The 23,467-nt window shown below is 40.3% G+C and overlaps 1 protein-coding gene across 1 annotated transcript in view; it reads left to right on the forward strand.

The window, feature by feature from the left end:
- nalf1a (NALCN channel auxiliary factor 1a) overlaps positions 1-22,627 on the forward strand; it is a 115,038-nt gene extending 92,411 nt beyond the window's left edge. The window contains exons 2-3 of the mRNA XM_067403542.1: positions 17,366-17,537; positions 22,341-22,627. Coding sequence (XP_067259643.1) covers positions 17,366-17,537; positions 22,341-22,627 — 459 coding nt within the window. The remainder of the gene's footprint in view (positions 1-17,365; positions 17,538-22,340) is intronic.
- Positions 22,628-23,467: the final 840 nt, after the last annotated feature.

The raw sequence follows: 23,467 nt of genomic DNA on the forward strand, positions 1-23,467 counted from the left end.
AGTGCTCGAGACAAAATACATTTCTGATAAATACTGAAAGACTACACTTTGCTTATTTGAAGTGTGTTGACTAGATGTGGCACTAGTCTGAACCAGCCTAAATTGAAAGAGTGCCATGATCAAAGCTCAGAGAAGCAGTTGCAATAATAAAAGTGGGTGCTTTTGACATTCACAAATCCATTTTAATGTTGGACCTACATTGTCTTTTCTGCTGTTGTGCCCATAAACAATATTTTTCAGCTTTATGGAACATTTCAAAACGTGATTACAATTCACATAATTGAGACATTATCAAACGTTTCAATATTCTTAAAGTGTTTAGAGGAAGATAACATCCTCTCTCTCTCTCTCTCTCTCTCTCTATAAAAAAATAAATAGCTAACGCTTCAAAGTTAAAACAACAGAAAAAAAATTGTGCTTTGATCTTTGGTATTTATTGTGGCTTAATTTAAAGAATTCTCTCTTAAACACCACTGAAGTTCTTTGAAGCTCACTACGATTTAACAGTTCTTTGAATCTAGTCTTTAACCTTTATCTTCACATTGTTGTCTTAAAAATAAAGTACACGTATCCAAGGCTGACAGGTTGAGAGCAGGGAAATTTCACAACTTGCATGTTTGTTTAACTTGCAAACAGTCACTGTTGAAACTGTGGGAGGGTTCAAGTGTTTATCAGGCTTTCAGAGAAAAGTGATGGTGGTGACATTTTGGCAATGCTTGAGCCTACAGTATGAAAGTGCAGTTTGCGGAAGGACACAAATTCACTCAAAGTCACTATTTTGAGAACATAGCAAGAAGCTTAGCCTTGGAGCTCTAAATATTCAGTGTGAGGAAGGTGTGTGTTATTGCCAGCCAATTTTTTGACAGCACCCGGGGCTGCAGCGTGAGTCAGCAGCACAGATGTCTGCTGCTAGCGCTGCTCACATCTGGAGAGCCAAGGACACACAACAAATGTCATCAACATGTTGCTTCATCTGGCTTCAAGGGGGCAGAAAAAACATCATCCTGATTAGTGGATCTAAACCAGCAGGGCCATGTCAGAGGTTGTTAGTCATGACATGCAAGCAACCAAAAACTATAAATACAATTATGTATATGAAGGCTTCTTTTTTGTTGTATCAGAGCAAAATATCAGAAAACAGGCATGAACTAGATCTTTTGACAGTAAAATCATCTAACCCTACTGGCTTATACAAATGGGCGTTATGCCGTGAACATTAGCTCATGACGAGAGGGCATCTAATTTCACTGTACAGTTTGGTGCATTCAGGCACATTGTTTGATAATAATAATACTAATTATTATTATTATTAATTATTATTATTATTATTTTGTTAAAGGTGAAACATTTAATTTCTGCAGAAACAGAATTAAACAGAACTGTAACAGAAGTACAATAATAATTACTGTTTTGAAACAGACAATTAGCACTTTCCTTGCACAGAAAGCTACTAAAGACGTATTTAAAATAGTACATGTGACTACAGTGGTTCAACCTTAATGAAGCGATGAGAATACTTTTTGCTTCAACAAATAACAACTTTATTCAACAATATCTAGTGATGGGTGATTTCAAAACACTGCTTCACGAAGCTTCAAAGCTTTACAAAACTTTTTGTTTTGAATCAGTAGTTCGTAGCGTGTATCAAACTGCCAAATGTGCCAAAAATCTCCTCAAAATATTAATATTATCGAACTAAAATATAGTACATTTATTTTATTGATAAAACGTTTTACTCCAATATGTGTCTAAGCGCTTCATTTACTATAGTAGTCCTTTCAAATATATATAGCATTACTTGTGGTGTGAAGTTTGAAAGTTTTTGCTATTGTTATATGGTTAATTTGACTCTGTGGTTCTTGCATGTGTGTCTGGGGATGTTTTTATCCGGTGAAGATCCCACTGTTGAAATGAATGCAATGGCTATTTCAGAAAATAGCTAAGAAAGCAATAAACATTTATGTCTTTCCTGATCAGCTTTCCTTCTCTCTTTAGGATGTCAAATGAGTTCCCTTTCAGTCGGTCACGTTCGACGTACGTCAGTAGTGACCGACGAATTGGGATATCACTAGAGAGCCCCTATCAGCTTCGAGACAACTAAAACAAGCCAATGGAATTGGCGTGCGATATTTGCATAATGCGCACCTCCCCTAACAGGTGGATATAAAAAGGGGGGCAGATGCAATCGCACTCTGTCTTTCGCTTCGGAGCCTACCTGGTGTCCTGCGGCTGTTTGAACTTCAAGCCTCTGAAGAAGTTTCGGCGCTTGTGTTGGTGTGACGACGCTGCAGCGAGGTCGCGAGTTGGAGTGAGCCGGGTGGAAACATCTACTGTTTTCCCAGCGTTCCGCTGTAATTCCACTGGTTGGTCTGCGATTTGGTCTGGTTCCTCCTGTGTTTTTCTAAACACGTCGTGACGCTCCCTGTGTGTCTCGACACAAAAGAGCTGAAGTTTCCCCTTCTAAAAGAGCTTCACAGACAGACACTGCGTCTTTTTCAAGATGTCATTCTGTCTGTGCGTTTCTGGAGGCCGTCGTTTCCTATCCTCTCTGACGGCCACGATCACTTTCATGTCTGCTTAGCGTGCTGAGACTGTGTTTGTGGGTGGTCATATTTTCTTATGGAAATATGTCCACGTCGGCGCGTTGTTTGCTCGCCTTTCTCGTAAGGGCTTGAGCGCTCAGCGCGCCGTGTGCCGTCGAATCCACGGCAACCCTGCGCGCTGTCTGGCGCTCTAGATGCACGGTCGAGACTCGGCTGCCTTTAATGAGGTGGAGTCCCCTCACTTATTCCCCGATCTAGTTATTTTTCTGAATCAGAAAAGTGCTACTTTGGTTAATAAGCCTGGGTGACCAGAGGATCACAGTGGGGCAATACCCGCCGAGTCATTCTCCGTGGGCCCCCCACTCCTCTAGTGCATCGCAAACATGTTGTGACTATGTTCGTGGGTGGATCATGTTTAGATACAACATGGCCACGTCGGTGCCCAGGGTGCCGTGTGTCGTCCAGTTGGGCGGCCACGTTCACTGTCCAACATGGCTGGTAGCTTCTGCATGTGTTGCTGGTCCTCCTTAAAATAAATATGGAGGACCTAACATCTTAGTCAGGGCTCCAGCAGAGGATCAGATGTCGACTGCTACATTGGAGAGAGTATTGTTGGGCTCTGAACATGAAGATGAGGCTGAGCGTCCCACGGTTGTGGCGTGCTCATGCCGAATCGGATTCAGACTTGGCAACCATGCTTTCCCGGGCCCCTGGGGGTGTCGTGCGACGCGTACTCGCCTTGCCCCGCCCCCTGGCTTAGCCCGGATGTGCATGAAAAAACTTGGCAGTTTGTGGCCTTTTTTGGCGTTAATATGGAACTCCAAGAGGGTCATAATCTGCACTACAAGTTTTTTCTCTCTCACTACCCCCTAGGGTGGGGTGGCAGTGCTATGGGCACACCACCTCTGCCCTGCATGAGTCTTGGCCCCTGGCAAGTCTGCAGTAGGTCAAAGCACTCATTGCATGTGGGTAGTTCTGAGTCGGGGTTGAGCTACGCAGGATGCAAATCATAGCGCAGGCCCCTGGCCAGACAATGTCCACCATGGTGGTCCAGAAACACCCCTGGCGAGTCTTGCTGGGATGTGCCGTCGTCAAAGTGTGCTTTCTCGATGCGCTCATCTCACAAACTGGCCTTGAACCCAGCCCGCTCAACCCGCAGTCACCTGACTAGCGGGAGACGGTCCTGGAGATATGGCGACCTGGAGCTGACGTAAACGGTTCTTTCTCCCCCGGAGGAGGGCCGGGTGGAGAATTGGTCTGTTCCGCCGCTGGCTCTCCGGAGTCCAGCAGTACCCACTAACAACTGTTTTCCGATCCTCTACGTCCCAAGAGTGTGGCTGGCGATGTGCAGCGCCCCGCGTTGCTACTCCCAGCCCCCTCTCACCTCGCCAGCAGGTGTCAGTGTGTTGGTGCAGGCCGCGCCCCGTGTGCCGTCTCCCATACACACTGCTACCTCGCAGAGTCTGATCACACTCTGGGCCGCTACCACGCCGCCCGAGTCGGGTCCCCGTACTCTGGTTCGCTGCCCCACCCCCGGTACGTCTGTGGTGCGTTTGGTTCTGCTGGCTCGGTGTCTGGAAGCCTGGTTAGTGCCCCCAGCCCGTTCCGCTGGCTTATTCGTACTATCAGACTCGGCTATGCGATTCAGTTCGCCCGGTGTCCTCCGGCGTCCAGGGGTGTCCACTTCACTTAGGTGTCGTTGGACATTGCACCTGTTCTCCGAGTGGAGATTGCTGTCCTCCTGGCGAGGGATACAATCGAGCCGGTCCCTCCAGCCGATTTGAAGTCAGGTTCAGCCCTACTTCATTGTACCCTAAAGGGCGGTGGGCTATGGCCAATCCTGGATCTGCGCGTCTTGAACCGGTACCTTCAGGCTGCCGTTTAAGGTGCTCATGCAGAAGCGCATTTTCGAGTGCGTCCGTCCCGGGGTTTGGTTTGCAGCATTCGACCTGAAGGATGCATACTTTCATGTCTCGATTCTGCGCTCGGGTCGAGCATGTCAGTACAAACTCCTACCCTTCGGTCTGGCCCTGTCGCTCCACGCCTTACACGGTTTCGGAGGTGGCCATTGTTCCCCTCAAGGAACAGGGCGTTCGCATTCTCGACTGCCTCGACGACTGGTTGTTCCTGGCCAGCTCGCGAAGCAGTTGTGCGTACACAGGGAGATGGTTTAGCTCACCTCAGCCTGTTGGGTCTTTGGGTCAGCTGGGACAAGAGCAAACTCGCCCCCGGGCAGAGGATCTCTTTTCTCAGTCTCGAGCTAGACTCGGTCGCCCGGATTGTGCGCCTCTCTGAGGAGTGCGTCCAGTCGGTGTTGAACTGCCTGAGTTCGCTCAAGCGCAGGACGGCGGGCCCACTGAAAGACTTCAGAGGCTCCTGGGGCATGTGGCATCTGCAGCCGCGTTTCGCCGCTCAGGTTGCTCCATATGAGGCCGCTTCAACACCGGCTCCGCGACTGGGTCCCAAGATGGCCGTGGCAGCGCAGCACGCTCAGTGTCCTCGTGACACGGAGCTGCCGCCCTACCCTCATCCGGTGGTCGGACCCTTTGTTCCTGCGGGCGGGAGTGCCCCTTGGACGCTGTGGTCCACACAGATGCCTCTACCACCGGATGGGGGGCCATGTACAAAGGGCATGTGGTTTCGGGTCTTGGACGGGGCCTCGACTGCATTGGCATATCAATTGCCTCGAGTTGCTAGCAGTATGTCTTGCACTAGGCCGCTTCAAGGAGCTGCTGTCAGACAAGCACGTACTGGTCCGCTCGGACAAGCACGGCGGCCGTTGCGTACATCAACCATCAGGCTGGTCTACGCTCCCGTCGCATATCGCAACTCGCCTGCCATCTCTTGCTATGGAGTTAGAAGCATCTGAGGTCGCTTCAGGCCACTCATGTCCCAGGTGTGCTTAACCGTGCAGCCTACGAGCTCTTACGGCAGCTTCCACTTGCGGGCAAGTGGCGGCTCCATCCCCAGGCGGTCCAGCTGATCTGGCACTACTTCGGCGAGGCCCAGGTAGTCCTGTTGCCTCCCCAGGAACTGCCCTCGGCCAGTGGTTTTCCCTGACCGGCGAGTCGCTCGGCACGGATACCCTGGCACTCAGCTGGCCCCGGGGCCTACGCAATATGCGTTTTCCCCCAGTGAGCCTTCTCGCACAGCTCCTGTGCTAGGTCAGGGAGGATGAGGAGCAGGTCTTGTTAGTGGCTCCATATTGGTCACTCGGACCCGGGTTTCGGACCTAATGCTCCTCATGACAGCCCCTCCTTGGCCGATTCCTCTGAGGAAGGACCTCCTGACTCAGAGATGGGGCTTCCTATGGCACACACGTCCCGACCTGTGGAACCTCCACGTGTGGTCCCTGGACGGGATGCGGAGGCTCTGGGTGATCTCCCGCAAGCGGTCGTAGACACAATTCACGAGGAGCCTCTATGCGTTGAAGTGGAACCTATTCGTTGAATGGTGATCCTCTCGCAAGACGAGAGGACCCCCGATCATGCTCGGTCAGATCTGTGCTTTCCTTCCTGCAAGAGGGCTTGGAGCGAAGGCTGTCTCCCTCCACCCTCAAGGTGTATGTTGCCGCTTTGCTGCACATCTCCATGCAGTTGATGGCAAGCCCTGGGGAAACACGGTCTGATCATCAGGTTCCTGAGGGGGGCGAGGGGACTGAATCCTCCTTGCCCACCCTCCTTACCCTCTAGGGATCTCACCTTAGTTCTTAGCTAACTTCGGCATCATCCCTTGAGCCTTTGCAATTAGTCGAGTTAAAAGTACTGTCTCTTAGACCGTCCTCCTGGTTGCATTGGCCTCATGTTAAGAGGGTAGGGGACCTGCACGCATTTTCGGTCGACGAATCGTGCATGGAATTTGGGCCTGGGGATTCTCACGTCTTCCTGAGACCCCGGCCTGGATATGTGCCCAAGGTTCCTACCACTCCCTTCAGAGATCAGGTAGTGAACCTGCAAGCGCTGCCTTCGGAGGAGGCAGACCCAGCCCTAGCTTCGCTCTGTCCAGTTCGCGCCCTGCGTGTTTACGTGGATAGAACTTGAAGCTTAGGACCTCAGATCAGCTCTTTGTCTGTTACGGAGACCAGCAGAAGGGAAAGGCTGTCTCCAAGCAGAGGATGGCCCACTGGTTAGTGGATGCCATCGCCCTGGCTTATGTTCCCAGGGCGTGCCTTGCCCGTTCGGGTTGAGAGCCCACTCCACCTGAGGAGTGGCCTCCTCCTGGGCGCTGGCTCATGGCGCCTCGCTGACAGATTGTAGAGCTGTGGGCTGGGCGACACCCAACACGTTTGCTAGGGTTTTTAGCTTACGTGTAAGCTGGTTCTTCCCGTGTACTCGCTTCCACCAGCCGGTAGACGCGTTGAACCTGTGCTCGTGTCGGCTTGCAATGCCACTCCCGCCCCCTGGGCAGGATATGTGCATCTGTTGACTCCAGTCGTGTTCCCCGTTCGGTGAACCCTGTCGAGTTCCTCCACCTCCACCTTCGGCTCGGGCATTGCGGAGTGTCTGATGCCAGACCAACATCCATCTTCGATGTTGCCTGTTGGTTGGGTTCCATATGTTGCAATCCCTCTACGTGAGTGATTCCATATGTGTATTGTCCACGGTTACTGCCTACGGTGAGCCCGTGTCTTTCCCTTAGCAGAGCTTCTGCTTTCTCCTGTCAGATGAGTCTCCCCCTACTCAGGTGGAGCCATCCCAGGGACTCATATGCGTTCTGCCCTGCGGGCCAGTCCATATGTTTCCATGTAAATTCCTTCCCCTCTGGGTAGGTAGTGGTTTCCGCAGCGTTCCTTACGGGTTCGCTTCCCCAGTGTAGTCTAGTTTACTTAGTGGGTATATCGGAACAGCAGTAGACTTCCTGGCGTAAGCTCGTACTGACGTACGTCGAACGTGACCGACTGAAAGGGAACTTCTCGGTTACGTATGTAACCCTCGTTCCCTGAAGGAGGGAACGGAGACGTACGTCCTGTCGCCACAGTTTCTGTACCCTCGCTGCAGTGCGGACACGGTTGTCTCCTCAGCGAAAAACAGAGTGCGATTGCATCTGCCCCCCTTTTTATATCCACCTATTAGGGGAGGTGCGCATTATGCAAATATCGCACGCCAATTCCATTGGCTTGTTTTAGTTCTCTCGAAGCTGATAGGGGCTCTCTAGCGATATCCCAATTCGTCGGTCACTACTGACGTACGTCTCCGTTCCCTCCTTCAGGGAACGAGGGTTACATACGTAACCGAGACGTTTCTATGAAGACTGCTCATTTCAAGAAAAAAAACAAAACAAAACTCTACCCTCTCCTTGGATATTTTATACAATGTATTGTTTTCTTGAATACAGTTGGTTGCCTTGTTTATTTTCCAGTATTGAGAAAACATAAATTGACCTTTTTTTTCTTCCTTTTTTTTTTGCATTCATTGATATTCACTTGTGTGTGAATATGCTATCTTATATCTTAACATAAGATAATATTAGCCTGTGAGTAAGTATGGCCATAGAAGCACAAAAAAATATGAATGCAATAATACATCTTACATAATTTTAAGATACGATTATATTTCTGATACTCTTCAATTAAATAAGATTTCATCAAAAGGGCTGCTCAGCCACGGAAAGGAATGTCTCACAAAGTCATGTCCCAAATTTTCAATCTTTATTAAGCAGTTTACACAATTTATACTTTGCATAGAAAGAAACATCCCCATCCAATGTGTTGCACTGTACTATTTTGTCATTTGCTATTTACTCAACACAGTTTTAAAATAGCAAATATGTAATTGTGGCAAGCAGGGTGGGGCCAAGAACCATGGGAACGGAGCGAGGCTAGTGTCCCGAGTGTTAATGAGCATAACCTGCACTCCACATCAGTCTCGAGTCTCATGGAGGAGCTCTAGAAGGATAAAAGGAGGTGTGAGGATAGTGAAGTATGAGAGAGGATTAGGCCTGGACTTTATGTTGTTCTTTTGTTTTAGTTCATGCGGCAGCCGTCCGTGAGGGGGCTTTGACCCTTTGGTTCAGTCACAAATGTTAATTCGGTCATCATTCTGGAACACAGACTATAAGATATTTTGAAGATTAAACAGTTTTTTACTTTTTGTACTTTTTTCTCACAATACCTTCTTTTATGTTCCACAGAAGAAAGATAGTTGTACCTGTTGAGGTTGAGTAAATGATGACATTTTTTGGGTGAACAATCCTTTTAACAGCAAGTAAACAATCAAATAACACTCAATCAGCACCCTAGTTCAGTAGTCAGGACACTGATCAGGGAGTTGGCCATTTTCAATCGCAAAATCATTCCACTGCACTGTAATGTTGAATGCTCACTATTTTCCCTTAACAGAAGTTCTGAAGCAAGAAACATCACATAATGACATGGGATAGATGTTTTGAGAATATGAACTGTTATTTAATTACATTCCATTAATTTAAGGCTGAAATGCTGCAGGTCTCTGAAGCAAAGTATTTATCATAATGTCCTTTAAATAACAACAACAACAACAACAACAAAATGTCAGAAAAATATCTGTTTTGCTTTTGTACATGAATACCAGTAGCGATGTTGTACAACGAGGTAAGTTCTCTACTGTCCTTACCAGTGCCCGAATTTGTGTACACGATGTACTGATTAACAACATAAAGGGAGCTGTTTGAGACCCAATCAATTTTAATCGTTGATTAACTTCACATATTTCATAGAACGGGTCGACCTGGAATCATAGACCTTCTTATGGCCACAAGGGAGTGGTAGGGGGTCTGCAGACAATTGTGAGAAAAATAATAATTTAGAATATTTTAATATTTAATAAAATGTTATTAAATATGTTAAAAATATATTTACTGAACAAATTTACTGAATTTGATATTACTGGTAAATTTATCTTTCTAAAGATTAATGTTTAAAAACAGTGTTGGGAAAGAATGTACAAATGTTACAATATTGCTTTACTCCCGAAAACTAATTGTGTTAGTTACTTTTTATGGAAAGTAATGCATTACTTTTGCATTACCTTTTTTGTTTGTTTTTTAATAATAAAGAAAAATAAAGTTCTACTTTTGTCAAATGTCAAGGCCCTTTCTCACCTAAAGTGAAATGACGCAGGAGATGAAAGTTCAACACTCTTACTTCAGCAATAAAAAAAAACAAAACAAAAAACAAAACACAAATGTGATGTTTAACTAAAGTCAATTTTGCTTGGATGAATGGGATCATCGAAGGTCAGCAGCAAAACATTGGTTAATAAAGTGAGATTAAATACATAAAGTATGCCCTATTTAACATTTTAATCATTGCAATCATTTGCTTAATAGTTTGCATTACACTATTTTCATTCATTTTGAGAATACTGAATCTGTTTTTTTTTTTTTTTTTTTTTTTTTTTTGTGAGTGAGATGAGTAAATGCACGCTCACATTTAGTCTACAATAACCATCATGCTTACACAGTGCACACAACACCTCTGCACTTACTCCCGATTTCTTTCAAAATGGGGACAAGAGAGGTGTCAGTCAGTAAATGGGAAAACAAAGTAACTTATTTTAAAAAGCAACTCAGATATTTTGTTGTAAATTTAAATATAATGAGTTACTTTAATCGCTACTTGAAAAAGTAATGTGATTAAGTAATTCACATGGCTTGTAATGTGTTTTCGCCAACAGTTTAAAAATGTCTAATATCTAAAGGCTAGTTAAAAATTATGAGATGAATAATTTTGGAGAGGGAAAGAGAGGCTCTGCTAGGCTCTTGTTTTACTAATAAGCAGTATACCCACATGGGTGTCAGTCAGGACCATAGAATGAGGAGCCTGGAGTTTCTTTCACATATATATATATATTATATATATATTTTTTTTATATTATTATTACTAATTTTGTTATTTTTCAGCCCTGCTTTTTTACTTATAGTTGCATGTGTATAATAAACTTGGATTGGAGAAACTATTTTAACATCATCTTTATGTTCAACTGCTGCTTATTTGACATATATGATCTTTGGATGCTAACATGTGCACTCACTGGTTCAGAATCACACCCAGTATTGCAGGTTTCTTAATCTAATCGTGTTCTGTAATAATGTGGCAAGTCTTTTTTCATGTAATTAGTTACCATTGATGCATTATAATGATCCTCGGAAGTACTTTAATTAGATTTGAATCATTAATGAGAAACTCATGGTTAATGAAGTTTGATTGGACATGCGAGTGTGCAGAGACAGACCCACAAGCACACTTACACAATACACACATCATGTTAAATGAAGGGCTTTAGATTAGTAAAACATTTTTAAAAAGAGTTATTTTCCTGTGCAAAGTGTGTGTGTGTGTGTGTGTCTGTGTATGTGCGCAGGTTTGGCTATCCTTGTAAGGGCCAAATGTCCTCATTTACATAGTAAAATATTATGACAACTGACTAGTGAGGACATTGTTCTGGTCCTCACTAGTTTAAAAGGCTCATAAATTGTCCAAAACATGTTTTTTAAATCTAGTGTTTTGCACATGTTTCTGTGATGGTAGGGGTTGGATTAGGCCATAGAAAATATCATTAACCTGATATCAAATAAATGGAAGTCTATGCAATGTCCTTACTAATATAGTGAAACAAATGTGTGTGTGTGTGTGTGTGGTTCAGGTATACCCTCTTACATAATGTGCACAAAATGTTCTTGCAAGATGGTAATATCCAAAATACTTGTTCTTGTGCTGTAGTGTTTGTGGTAACTGGAAAAATGCTTATTTTGGAAGTTTCCTGTCAAGTGATATCTGACTGCATTTTCAGTGATCATGCTTCATAAACAATAGATGTTTTTGTTTTGTTTTGTTCTATTACCTCCTCATGATTTTAAAGGAAATAGTTGAAGTCAATGATTTTTCCACTATGCTTCTAGAATTTTTGGCGAGTCCTTGAAAACTTGCTGTCATTTTTGATTAGAATATTGAAAATAGGCTTTTGTCAGCCAATGCACAAGTGCTGCACAACAAATTTTGTTTGCATATTGAATTAATGTCTTTCTGTTAGTCTAAGAGTAATAATTCAAGTTAACAAATATTGGTGTAACCATGTCAACAAGGTCAAAATCAACAAAAAACGTACAAACATACACACCGGTTACTGTACAGGTAGTGTGCTGCTGATCCATACACAATAGCATCTTTTTCTCTAATGTTCTCCTTGTATATGGATCAGTCAAATTTGCAATTCTGCCATACTTGGTAAGCTTCACTGAGCCATAGTACCTTGATGAAAAAAACAACTTTCTGGCATTTATTTTTATCTTGACTGATGTTGTTTCATGCATGACCATGCCTTTCCTGATAACTACTGCAAAACCCTTAACCTTGGCTCATGGCCATATGGTCATAAGAATTCCTTTGAGGCCTTGTAGTGGATACTCGCAGTGTTCTTTACCATCTCAGTGCCTGAGGGTGTTGTAAGCTTTAACCTTTTGACTTCCTGGTTCCACTGTGTGTAATGTGGGAGGATTCATATTTGTTCATACCCTGGAACATTGGCATTTGCAGAATTTTTTATTTATTTATTCATTTATTTATTTTTTAATTAAGAATCAAATTGTTGCTCTTTTCAATGCAATTGGGACTGCCGTTTTTAAAAATTCAAAGGACCATAGAAGTATCAACTCTTTGTGAGGAGTAAACCAAAAATTCAAGTTGTTATTCACTTGTTCTCCCTTGGTGAGTACATGAGAGATGTAGAGATGTCTGATTCATTCATGAACAAATTGAGCTTCCATTTACATCAGAGTTTCCTTTTACCATATTTGATGTGCTCTATGTATGTGAATTGATCATTGTTAACTCTTTCCCCACCATTTATGAAATTTTCTGTCATTTAGGAGACACCGCTTCCCTAAGTTTGATGGAATTTTCCGGCTTTCCGTGTTTTCACTGTTATATGGTAGGGGGCACTATTACATGTCTTCTGAAAGAGTAGAGAATCTCCCGATCAAAACACAGACAAAAAAGGAGCAGAACGAAGCGAAAGCATTGCTTAGTCTTTTTTACTATTTTCTTTGCATTACATTTTTATTAAGTTGTTTTATTTTGTTAGAGCTGTCTGAGTGGGGAAAGGAGAGCGGCAGAGCTTCACTCAGATGAAGAGTACCGTGAAACTGGCAGGTGGCCAGGGAGGTACATTAATTATACTAGCTTTATGATATTTATGATCATATAGTTTTGATAGTATAAGAAGTCACTGGGAGCTGCAAACAGCAGGCAGCTCATCGAACAAACTCCAATACGGGGACATGCAATGTGCAGGACACAAAAGTGATGTGTAGAGATACCCCTACAGGGAGTGTAAAGCACTGGATAAGGTCAGATTCAGTGACACTGTGAACCTGACTCTGTCTCTTCCACATCAGATAGGGAAACCCCGAAATCAGTGATTCAGGCAATTAGGGCTCATATATTTGTTTCCTGTTCATTCCATTTTCATTCTTATATATTTGTTTCCTTTTCATGTAAAGCACTTTGAATTACCATTGTGTCTGAAATGTGCTATGTAAATAAACGTGCCTTGCCTTGGGGGAAAAACATGAATTTCGCAGATTTTTGTTCAAAATGTTGCTTTTTTCATGAAACTCACATTCAAGTGTTGATAAAAAAGATGCATGAAGCTAGAATATTTTTTTGTTTGTTTGTTTATTTAAAAGCAGAGGCTCTGTTCTTTATTTTGATATATTGCATGTGTATACAGTCAAACCAAAAATTATTCAGACATTTTTTATATTTTTGATATATTTTTACTAGTGGGTGCAGGACACTATAGTTTATTTATGTAAGTGAGAATAGCAAAATAAAGTAAACTGTGACATAGTATACCCAAAAATTCTTCATACAGTGGACTACCAGTAATATTTATTAAAATTTGGGATCAAAAATTATTCAGACACTTTGACCTGACCATGTTTTGCTTAAGTGTTATCTCACATAATTAAGATTTTTTTTATTTTTATTTTTTTTTTATTTTGTCATATTTTATTAATATGTTTTTAAACTATAGTGAATAAACTGTATTAATGAATGAAATGTTCAAGGTGTCTGAATACATTTTGGATTGACTGTATATTCATACAACTACGTTTCTTTTTATGAAAATGCTCACTGAAACAAATGAATCATTGAGGCTGTAAGTGTAACATAAAAAACGTTTTTTGTTTTTTTTTACAAATAAATCTTTGTTTGTTAATTTACTTGGATAACTTGAGTAGCTCACTTAATTTGCATTTGTAGAAAAAACATTTTGTATAATTATATATTGCACGTCTTATCCTGAGTAATCTAGACAAGGCTTTGTAAACGTGCATTTCCAAAACAGTATTTAAGTGACATTTACTTAAAATATTCACTGCTGGATTTGGCTGATGCTTTGATCCCTTGGTGGCTGGCAACTTAAAAAAAAGAAAGAAAAGATGACAGGGGAAAAGTTAATATGTGAATAAAAGCCTAAATTAAATATTTTCATCATATAAAGTGATCATGTCAAGTCACATGTATTTATATAGTGCTGTATCCACCTTTTTTCACAATCACTATGCTGTATGTTTTTTGTTTGTTTGTTTTTTTGGGGGAGGGGGACAGGGGTGCAATAAAAATGGCATTATTCTACTCAACCTTCAACCATAGAATATTAAAAGGAAATTTAAAAGTGTAAAAGCATTAAAAATTTACTACAACAGACCATGAATAACCCCAAAAGCTTCATTATTTCCGCAGCAATAATAAGGATATGTTAAATATCACTGTAGTAATATTTATCTGTATTACTGTATGTAAGATACGTTGCCTTAATTAAAAATCTTCATTAACTTGTGATAATATTTCAAAGTGCTTTCTGTCATTTTGACAGATAACAAATACTGTATTTACTTGCTTTAGAAATGTTCCAGTAAACACTTCTAATAGCGATAAGAAGTGAAAAGGGGAGACAATTACATTTTAAAGCGACCATGTGAAAACAAACCTGCAAAGAGACATGAAGATTTGGGGAGAAAAGTGAGAGATTCTTATTGCATTCCTTTGAATTATTCATGGGATATATCATAAATTATATTGGGAAAGCAGACCATAAATGCACAGTTTGATGTCTTTTCTCATACTGTAACAGCGGAATACAAAGAAAAAAAGAAAACGATCAGGAAGAAAAGAATGCAGTGACTGTAAAGAGCTCTTGCCACAGATATGCATATGATACCATATCATCTGATGTCTGAAAATAAAACATGAAGGTAACTTGACAGCTCATTCAGTCAAACTGGCTGATAAGGATTATTTGTAGCCTTCCTTATTACGGTATTTTAAATGATTTTTTTCAGTCTGTTTGAGTGGAATTTCCCCAAACCAAAAGTGCCACCATAATTCAAAGTGCAGTAGGTGGATACAATAGACTGTTTTAAAGCAGTTTCACAGTAATAATCAGGAAAATAGTGTTAATGTTGCAAATTGCTAATTCCAGCTCTACAGAAGAAAATGTTGTCATTATTCAGCTAATTTAGTTGTTGTTGATTTAGTTAACTGTTACAGCCTGAGCCTCATGGTGGGGCTTGTATTTGTGTTTTGTGACGTTATATGTTTGTGTGTTCTGATCTGTTTTTCTTTTCTTTAAAATTTTATTTTACTCACCCCCATGTTATCCAAGATGTCCATGTCCTTCTTTCTTCAGTCGAAAAGAAATTAAGGTTTTTGATGAAAACATTCCAGGATTATTCTCCTTATAGTGGACTTCAATGGCCTCCAAACAGTTGAAGGTCAAAATTACAGTTTCATTGTAGCTTCAAAGGGCTTTAAACGATACCAGACGAGGAATAAGGGTCTTTTCTAGTGAAACGATCTGTAATTTTCGAAAAAAAAATGTAAATGTATATGCTTTATATAAACAAATCATCGCCTTCCAAGTGGTTCTGCCAAAACCACACTTTCGTATTCTTCAAAAAGCTTATGCTGTATGTCCTACGCCTTCCCTATTCTACTTACGGAAAAAATGGAACTGGCGCTGCGTTCGTTCCGTAAGTAGAATAGGGAAGGCGTAGGACATACAGTGTAAGCTTTTTGAAGAATACAGAAGTGTGGTTTTGGCGGAACCACTTGGAAGGCAATCATTTGTGTTTATAAAGCATATACATTTACATTTTTTTCGAAAACGACAGATCGTTTCGCTAGATAAGACCCTTATTCCTCGTCTGGTATTGTTTAAAGCCCTTTGAAGCTGCACTGAAACTGTAATTTTGACCTTCAACCTTTTGGAGGCTATTTAAGTCCATTATAAGGAGAAAAATCCTGGAATGTTTTCATCAAAAACCTTAATTTCTTTTCGACTGAAGAAAGAAAGACATGAACATCTTGGATGACATGGGGGTGAGTAAATTATCAGAAAAATTTTATTTGAAAGTGAACTAAACCTTTAATGTTGCAAAGTTCATAAGTTAAGAAACAAAATTAATTCAACTATAAAGCAGCTCTACAGAAGACAACAGTGTCATTATTCAGCTCAGGTCAGTTCAGTGTTGATTCAGTTCAGTTCAGTTCAGTAACAGTCCAAAGTTCATCAATTATGAAACAAGTTCAGAATGGAATGGACAGAAATCACTCAGGTTTCATTAAAAACATCTTCATTTATGTTTTGAAGATGTACAATTTTGATACACCAGTCTATAAATGATTTGGTCATGTATCAGACTGATACAGTTCTCGAGTCCATCTCACTGATTCAATGATCTGCTGTACAGTAGCTCACTGCTTTACTGGACTTTCAGTGTATAATGACTTTTTGGGAAAAAATGATAAAAATTTGGCTCACAAGACTGAAATTTTAAGGATTTTTGGCTTTTTTAATGTATGTTTTTCACCTCAATCTGCCATGTGATTGGTGAGATGGGGGTCAGCAGTCTGTTGGCATGTCATTTCCTGTTATTCTGTTATAGAAGTCTTGTTTTTAAAGATGTTTTGAGAAGGGAGAGAGAGGGGAAAAGAGAATCCTCTTAGAAACCAGCCTTCACAAATCAGACTGCAGTACTAGATTCTCTGACAGCCAGACAGTGCTAATGACGACCTGGTTTCCTATGCCTCCTGTTCTCTTTTTCAACACACACACACACACACACGCACACACGCACACACGCACACACGCACACACACATACACACACACACGTGGATGCTCTGGCATCTTCCTTTCCCTTTCCTCAACAGCAGGCTGTGCTGTGGGCTATGTAGGGCAAAATAAATGAGCAAAGTCTATTCTTATAGTGCCGTGGAGTCCTTTGCCCACCCCTTGCCCTGCCCACTGTGCTCCTTTGCTCTTAACTCACTTCATATATAGCGTAATACAATCATTTTTTCAAAGTAATGCTGCAGTAGGTGTATTGGGTAAGATGATCAAAGATAGATCATAAAGCAACAATGTTTTTATGAGGTCTGCATGACCTGGTTGTGCCTCAGTGTATGTCACTGAGGCAGCACAAGCAACCAAACTGTTGTGAGACAGATTAATTAATCTAGCAAACAGGTGTGATGTGCAACCCTCCCATCTGCTGGTCACTGTGAGTACTGCACAACTGATTGATGGGGATATTGGTGTAAGTCCTTTGCTATCATTTGTCACTTCATTGTATATCAAATAAAAAAAAATGACACTTTTATGGCACTGTGGTGACAATAATGTCAGTAACTCTGACAAGAGTGTGGTAAAAACTCTGGGATTGTAAATGTAGGTCTTTTACTGCATAAATAATGTGTGAAATCCAACCCACAGCATCTCTGTTTGAAAGTTTAATGGTTCACTTTCTTTGTTTCTTTCTTTCTTGCTCTCTCTGCAGATTGTCTACAAGCCCTGGCTCTGTGCTCAGTATTTCCAGAGCCCTCAGTCAAGCTGCAGTCATAAGATTCCCTGTGAGCAGTACTGTTTTGAAGTCCAGCAGAGGTGTCCGTTCATATTGCCTGACAATGATGACCTTATACATGGTGGCACTCCCAGTTTTATATGTACAGGTTAGTATGCAAGTATTTGAGAACTCACTACATTACAGCCAATCCTACAAAAATGTCTTAAACCTAGTAAAAAATGATCCATTAAAATATCTAATTCTTGTATGAGTATCAAATGAGTAAAATGCTTGAGTCAGTAAAACAAGATCTAAAAATAAAATAAATACTAAATAAAGTCACAAGTAGCTTTGTAAGATTTTCAAGATTTTTCGAATCTTATGGAACCACATAAAGTTATTGGCAGAGTACCATCAATTTTCTGCAACATTCTTAATTTGGGGTGGTTGGAGTTCACTACCAACCATAATTAACAGCATCAATAGAGCAAAAATAAATCAATAAATCAATAAATCAATAAATAAAGGAGTCATCAAGGAGTTCGGAAGCAGCAAGATCAGCTGCAAGTGCAACCCAAGTTTGTTTAAAAAAAAAAAAAAAAAAAAAACATGTTATTGTTCCATAGACCAAAGATACTTTTAAGGTTTTAAACAACATTTTCCAGCAAGATTTCAGCACATCTTTAAAGGAAATCTGTAAATACTGAAATGAAACTCATGCTATGTGGATTATTATACAGTTTTTTTGGTGACATCTATTGGACAATTGGAGAAACTGTCAGGCCTTCACTCACAAAAAACAAAACAAAACAAAACACTCAATAAGCAATATCAGTGGTAATTTAACCCAACATTTAACCTCTTAACATGCAAAGATTGCCGGCAGCCACAGATTATTGTTGTTCAATATTCACTGCATGTTAAAACATCACACTCTTACTTTATATCGTTAGAAAGATTTAAGTCTCACCTAACACCAAAAATGTTGCTCGATTTAAATTTAAAATGTACACTTTTCAATGTAAAATTGTTTGTTCAGATAACTCAATTTGGAAGGTTGGAACAACTTGAGAATCTGTATTTTTGTTTAGTTCACTTAAGATAGTAAACTGACTCATCCTACTAAATAACCTTTGTTCAAGCTATTTTTATATTTGTTACAAGAACATTTTGCTGATACCCCATGTATTAAATCCAAGTTGCAAAATGTTCTTCTAACAAATGTAAAAAAACAAAACAAAACAAAACAAAAAAAACCCTTGAACAAATTGATCTGAACAAACAATTTTACATTGAATAATGTTGTGCCTGTTCCCAGCATACACTGCAGCTTGAAAAAAAATGATGTGGTAAGTATTATTAAAAATAATTATTGCTTTGCATTTTCTAGTTTGATTTATGCTGCTGCTGTTGTTGTTACTGTTTCTTGTCATATGGTTCAGAATTAATTTACTGAATTACAATTGTTGATCATTACCATGTTTGAGATTTGTGTGTTGAAAAAAATATGCATCTTGTTGCAACTTTTGTATTCAATATATTGGGAAGGGTCTGGCTGCAGATTTGAACTTGCACACTCAATCACCTGAGCTTCCTCTGCAAGTGACGTCACTTGCAATCACTGCCTGCGTTCTCTGCAGCCTGCGACTCACTTACACTTGATATAATAAATCAAAAATTTATTGCCAACAGGGCCAAGAAGCTCAGATGGTTAAATTGTTCAAATTACTTTAGTACTGTAACAAGACTGAAACATTTTTGTTTTCAAAGATATTGCCTGGGTAAAATGGGTAAAATGTTTGCCTCTACTTTTAAACGGCCAACAATGTTCATATCATGTAGTTAGCTTTGAAAATCAAACATGGAGATAAAAAAACAAGGGCTGTTTCTCAATATGCATTCTTATGTGATCTTGCATCCTTGTGTTATCATGCTATGTCATCAAATGTCAAATTTGAATTCCGACCCTGTGTCCCAACATCCAAATACTATCCATCCTAAATAGTATGTGTGTCCGAAAGCATGGGATATTGAAAAGAGAAAGTACTATTTCCGGTAGATTTTCGGAGTGTGGAACTGTGCTCTAACGGGTAATATTGCCCACAACAAAAAAAGATGCAATTTTATGACGTGATAGTATGTCTCAAAGCTTGTATACTCCTTTAGTATTTAATTTTTATTTACAAAAAGAGTACATACTTTTAGGGCATAGTATAAGTAGGTGAATCAATTAATAAGTTATAACATTTGTGATATATGTTTTATATTTATTGTCTGTTGGATGGTGCTGTTCCACTACTTAAAGGAATGGTTCACCCCAAAATGAAAATTATCCTATGATTTACTCACCCTCAAGCCATCCTAGTTGTATATGATTATCTTCTTTTAGATGAACACAATCATCTTGCACCAAATGAGTAATCCTCTGACGTGATGTATGACGCAGGATGTTGGAGTATTGTAAGCTCAGACGCTTCTCGCGATTCAAACAAATTGTGCAACAAATTTAGGCTCCTCTTCTCTTATATCAAATTCCCCTGACATTTCTCTTTAAAAATTATTGTTTTAGACTTATAATCCATGACCGGTGATTTGTTTTGCTCTATCCTCTGCACCTCCGCGTTCGTCATTATGTTGTGCGTCAGGTCAAAGGATACCCTTTCGCCACAAATCAACTTGGGCATTCTGTGTACGGTTGTCCACCAGAAGCTAGTTATTTGAATTTATAAAGTTTTAAATATGGATATTTTTCTTACAAAAATGCATCACTTCGCTTCAGAAGGCCTTTATTAACCCCCATATGGATTACTTTTTTTTTTTTTTTTTTTTAATTTTATTTTTTTTATGGAAGGATGAATTATTTTGGCTTCAAAACCTTGGAGGACTAAGGATATTTATTAAATATATCTCTGATTGTGTTTGTCTGAAATAACATATCTACCTAAGAGTCATATATACCTAGGATGGCTTGAGGGTGAATAAATCATGGGATAATTTTAATTTTTGGGTGAACTATCCCTTTAAAATGTGTTGGGATGGTCCGTTGAGCAACAGGAAGATTACAGCACATCTCAATTAAATATAAATCTAAATATGCGTTCTGTGTCCTTCCAAGTTTGTTCTTTCAAGGTAGCCTTGCAAGAACGGTCTTTACGAGAATACAAGTCCATTCTTTGCATTCCTGGAATCAAGAAACAGCCAAGGATTGTTAAATTGCTAAATCAAATGCTAAACATTCTTTAATTGCCTTCACAAAAATGTTTAAGTTCAAAAGACCACCTGTTAAAGACATGCACTACATAACCGCATAACAATCTGGTGACCACTTCATGCACATCACTGTAATCTATAATACTCATAATCATATCGGTTGTTGTAATCCAATAAATACAATTTAATAATATTAGTAATAATATTAAACAGAATTTACATGTAATAATTTAGCAGATGGTTTTTAAATAAGGTGTTCATTGGAGCTAACAATATTACCAGGGACATAGTATTGTATTTTGAGTTTAAACCAAAGACAAAAGCCTACAAATAGTTGTTGTCAGCATTAAACTAGCCTTTTTTCTCCTTTCTTTCTTTTTTTTAAGTGTGTGCACTTCGGGCTTAAAAGCAGTCATTTGAAACCTCTTTCATCTTTCCTAATTACTTATGAGCTGACCATTTAATTTTGCTTATATTCAGCTTTAATCTGCATACGGTGTCACAGGAATGTCAGCACCATGGGAAGCAATTAATGAGCATCTTTTTATTTTACACTGCAGCCTTGTACATTTTTTAATTCATGATGAAACAGTCAAATGCTTTTCAAAGCATTTACAAACCCTTAATGTTGAAGTCTTTAAGCTGCATTATAAAAACCTGCTTTAATTGTTTTAGTGTATGATGAACCAGTTAGCTCCTAAAAACTTTTCACAAACCTTTTAAAACATGATGGGACAATGAAATGTCTTTAACAACATCCATATGACTAACTAATTTACTTTTAATGCAAGATGGAGGCTGTTAGTTTTAAAATTTGATGAATGTTCCGTTCATTAAAAAAATATTGGTAACACTTTATTTTACTGTCCTGTTTCACATGTACATGTACTACTTATTGTAGTAATTACAATAACTGGGTAATAACTTTGTACTAGCCCTGAACCTACCCCTAACTAATCTTAACCCATGTAGTTATCTTGTAAGTACACTGTAAGCACACTGAAAGTGCCAACATGTTCTCCAACCAATACGCCTATATAAGTCATTTGTCACTTCCCTGAAATACGACCCATAGGAGCGTTTACTAAAGTTGTGCCCCTATCAACAACACGACACTTTCATTTTAATACATGAAATACGACCCATAGGAGCGCTTGCTAAAGTTGTGCCCCTAACGACAACAGGACACTTTCATTTTAATGCATTGTTCCCTTTTATCTGCGTCATGTTTCGGGTTTCGCATAGCTCAATTGGCAGAGCATTGCAATATATAACAATATGCAATCATGTGATCATGCGATCGATCCCAGGGAACACATGTGCTCATAAAGTGTATATGCACTATAAATCACAAAGGGTAGGTTTAGGGGTGGGGTCGGTGTAGTTGTTAATAAAAAACTGAGTTTTGCTAAATGGAAATAGGACAAATGGTGTAAAAAGTCCACACATTGCATTTAAATGAACACGCATTTTGATTGGTAACTTCAGTCATACGTCATTTTATGATGACAGATGTTACACGACACTATCATTATTTTTACGTCAGCTAGAGGGCGCATGACTTTAAAACGTAAATATATGTCATAATAAGTTGCTTGAAAAAGGACCTATAGGGTTGTTGTGTTTTTTGGAGGAGGACAGTCTGGAAAGTGCACATACTGTAAAATAAAGTCTTTGAAGTAATTAAGTCAGATAGCATATTGCTATATCATACAACGTCATACAAATCAAAACATGTCTGTTTTTGCATATACCCCAGGGCTTTCAGAGAAACTAGACATCAACCAGGAGCCAGAGTGCTGTGATGTGCGGTGGGACAAGAAGTCCAACAACCGTTCCCGCGGCACTTTAAAAAGAACTCACCCTTCCTGCCAGCACACATCTGTGACCTCCTCGGGGACTCCACGGCTCGGGCAGGGCCGACTGAAACTTTGCTTGCTGGTCCTAGTTCTTCTCCACACTGTGGCTACCATGACGGCCAATCAGAACTCGACCTGCCTGACCGCCACCTTTCCACTAGATGACAATGCCCCCAGAGAAGAGTGATTGGACAAGGCTGGGCTGGACAACTTGCGTATCCGCATGCTCCAACACATCTCGCTTCGGGCTTGTCAGTAAAGAAGCCCCTCACTCAGAGAGAAGCTGAGTGTACAGGGTCTAAGTGAGGCTAACAGTCTCAACCAGAGAACACTTAACCGCACTTGTCATCAGCACCTTGTGGGGTTTGGGGAAAATAGCGAACGGAACACAGGAATAGTAGCAGACAAAAGATGAGGGTAATAGGAAGAGTCAGAACACACCCCCACAGAGACTTCTCACTCTCTTCTGGAACACACATTGTGGCACACACACACACACACACACACACACACACACACACACACACACACACACACACACACGCACGCATGCACACACAATGTCATTTCACTTTGCACTAGGAGATTATCTGAATTTTCCCTTTTAGTTTCAGCTGTTATTTTCACTTCAAGATGGTTTTGACTTCTGTTCAGTGGTTTCAGAGCAACCTGGAAAGTGACTTGGGTGTCCATGTTCCTGTCAAATTCTCCATTTATATGTTGTGTGCCAGTCTTTTTGTGTATTTTGAGAGTGAGTGTCATATCACAAAGTCATCATCACCACATCATTCAGACAGGCTACAGGTAGAAGATTCACATCTCTCTTTTTTTTATCCTGTATAAAATGAAATAATAAAAAGTACTATTTTGAAACTAGATGTACTTAAAGCCAGATCTTAGCAGAGCCTCAAAATCAAAGCAGCACTTCTGTTCAAACAGAACCATTGGCATCTCATCAAACCACCTCACATTATTTTAGAAACTGATGATTATTCGTCTACTATTTGCCAAATCCTCATGTTTGGTG

Source organism: Chanodichthys erythropterus, chromosome 12, assembly GCF_024489055.1.
Source record: "Chanodichthys erythropterus isolate Z2021 chromosome 12, ASM2448905v1, whole genome shotgun sequence".
NCBI classification, from domain to species: Eukaryota; Metazoa; Chordata; class Actinopteri; order Cypriniformes; family Xenocyprididae; genus Chanodichthys; species Chanodichthys erythropterus.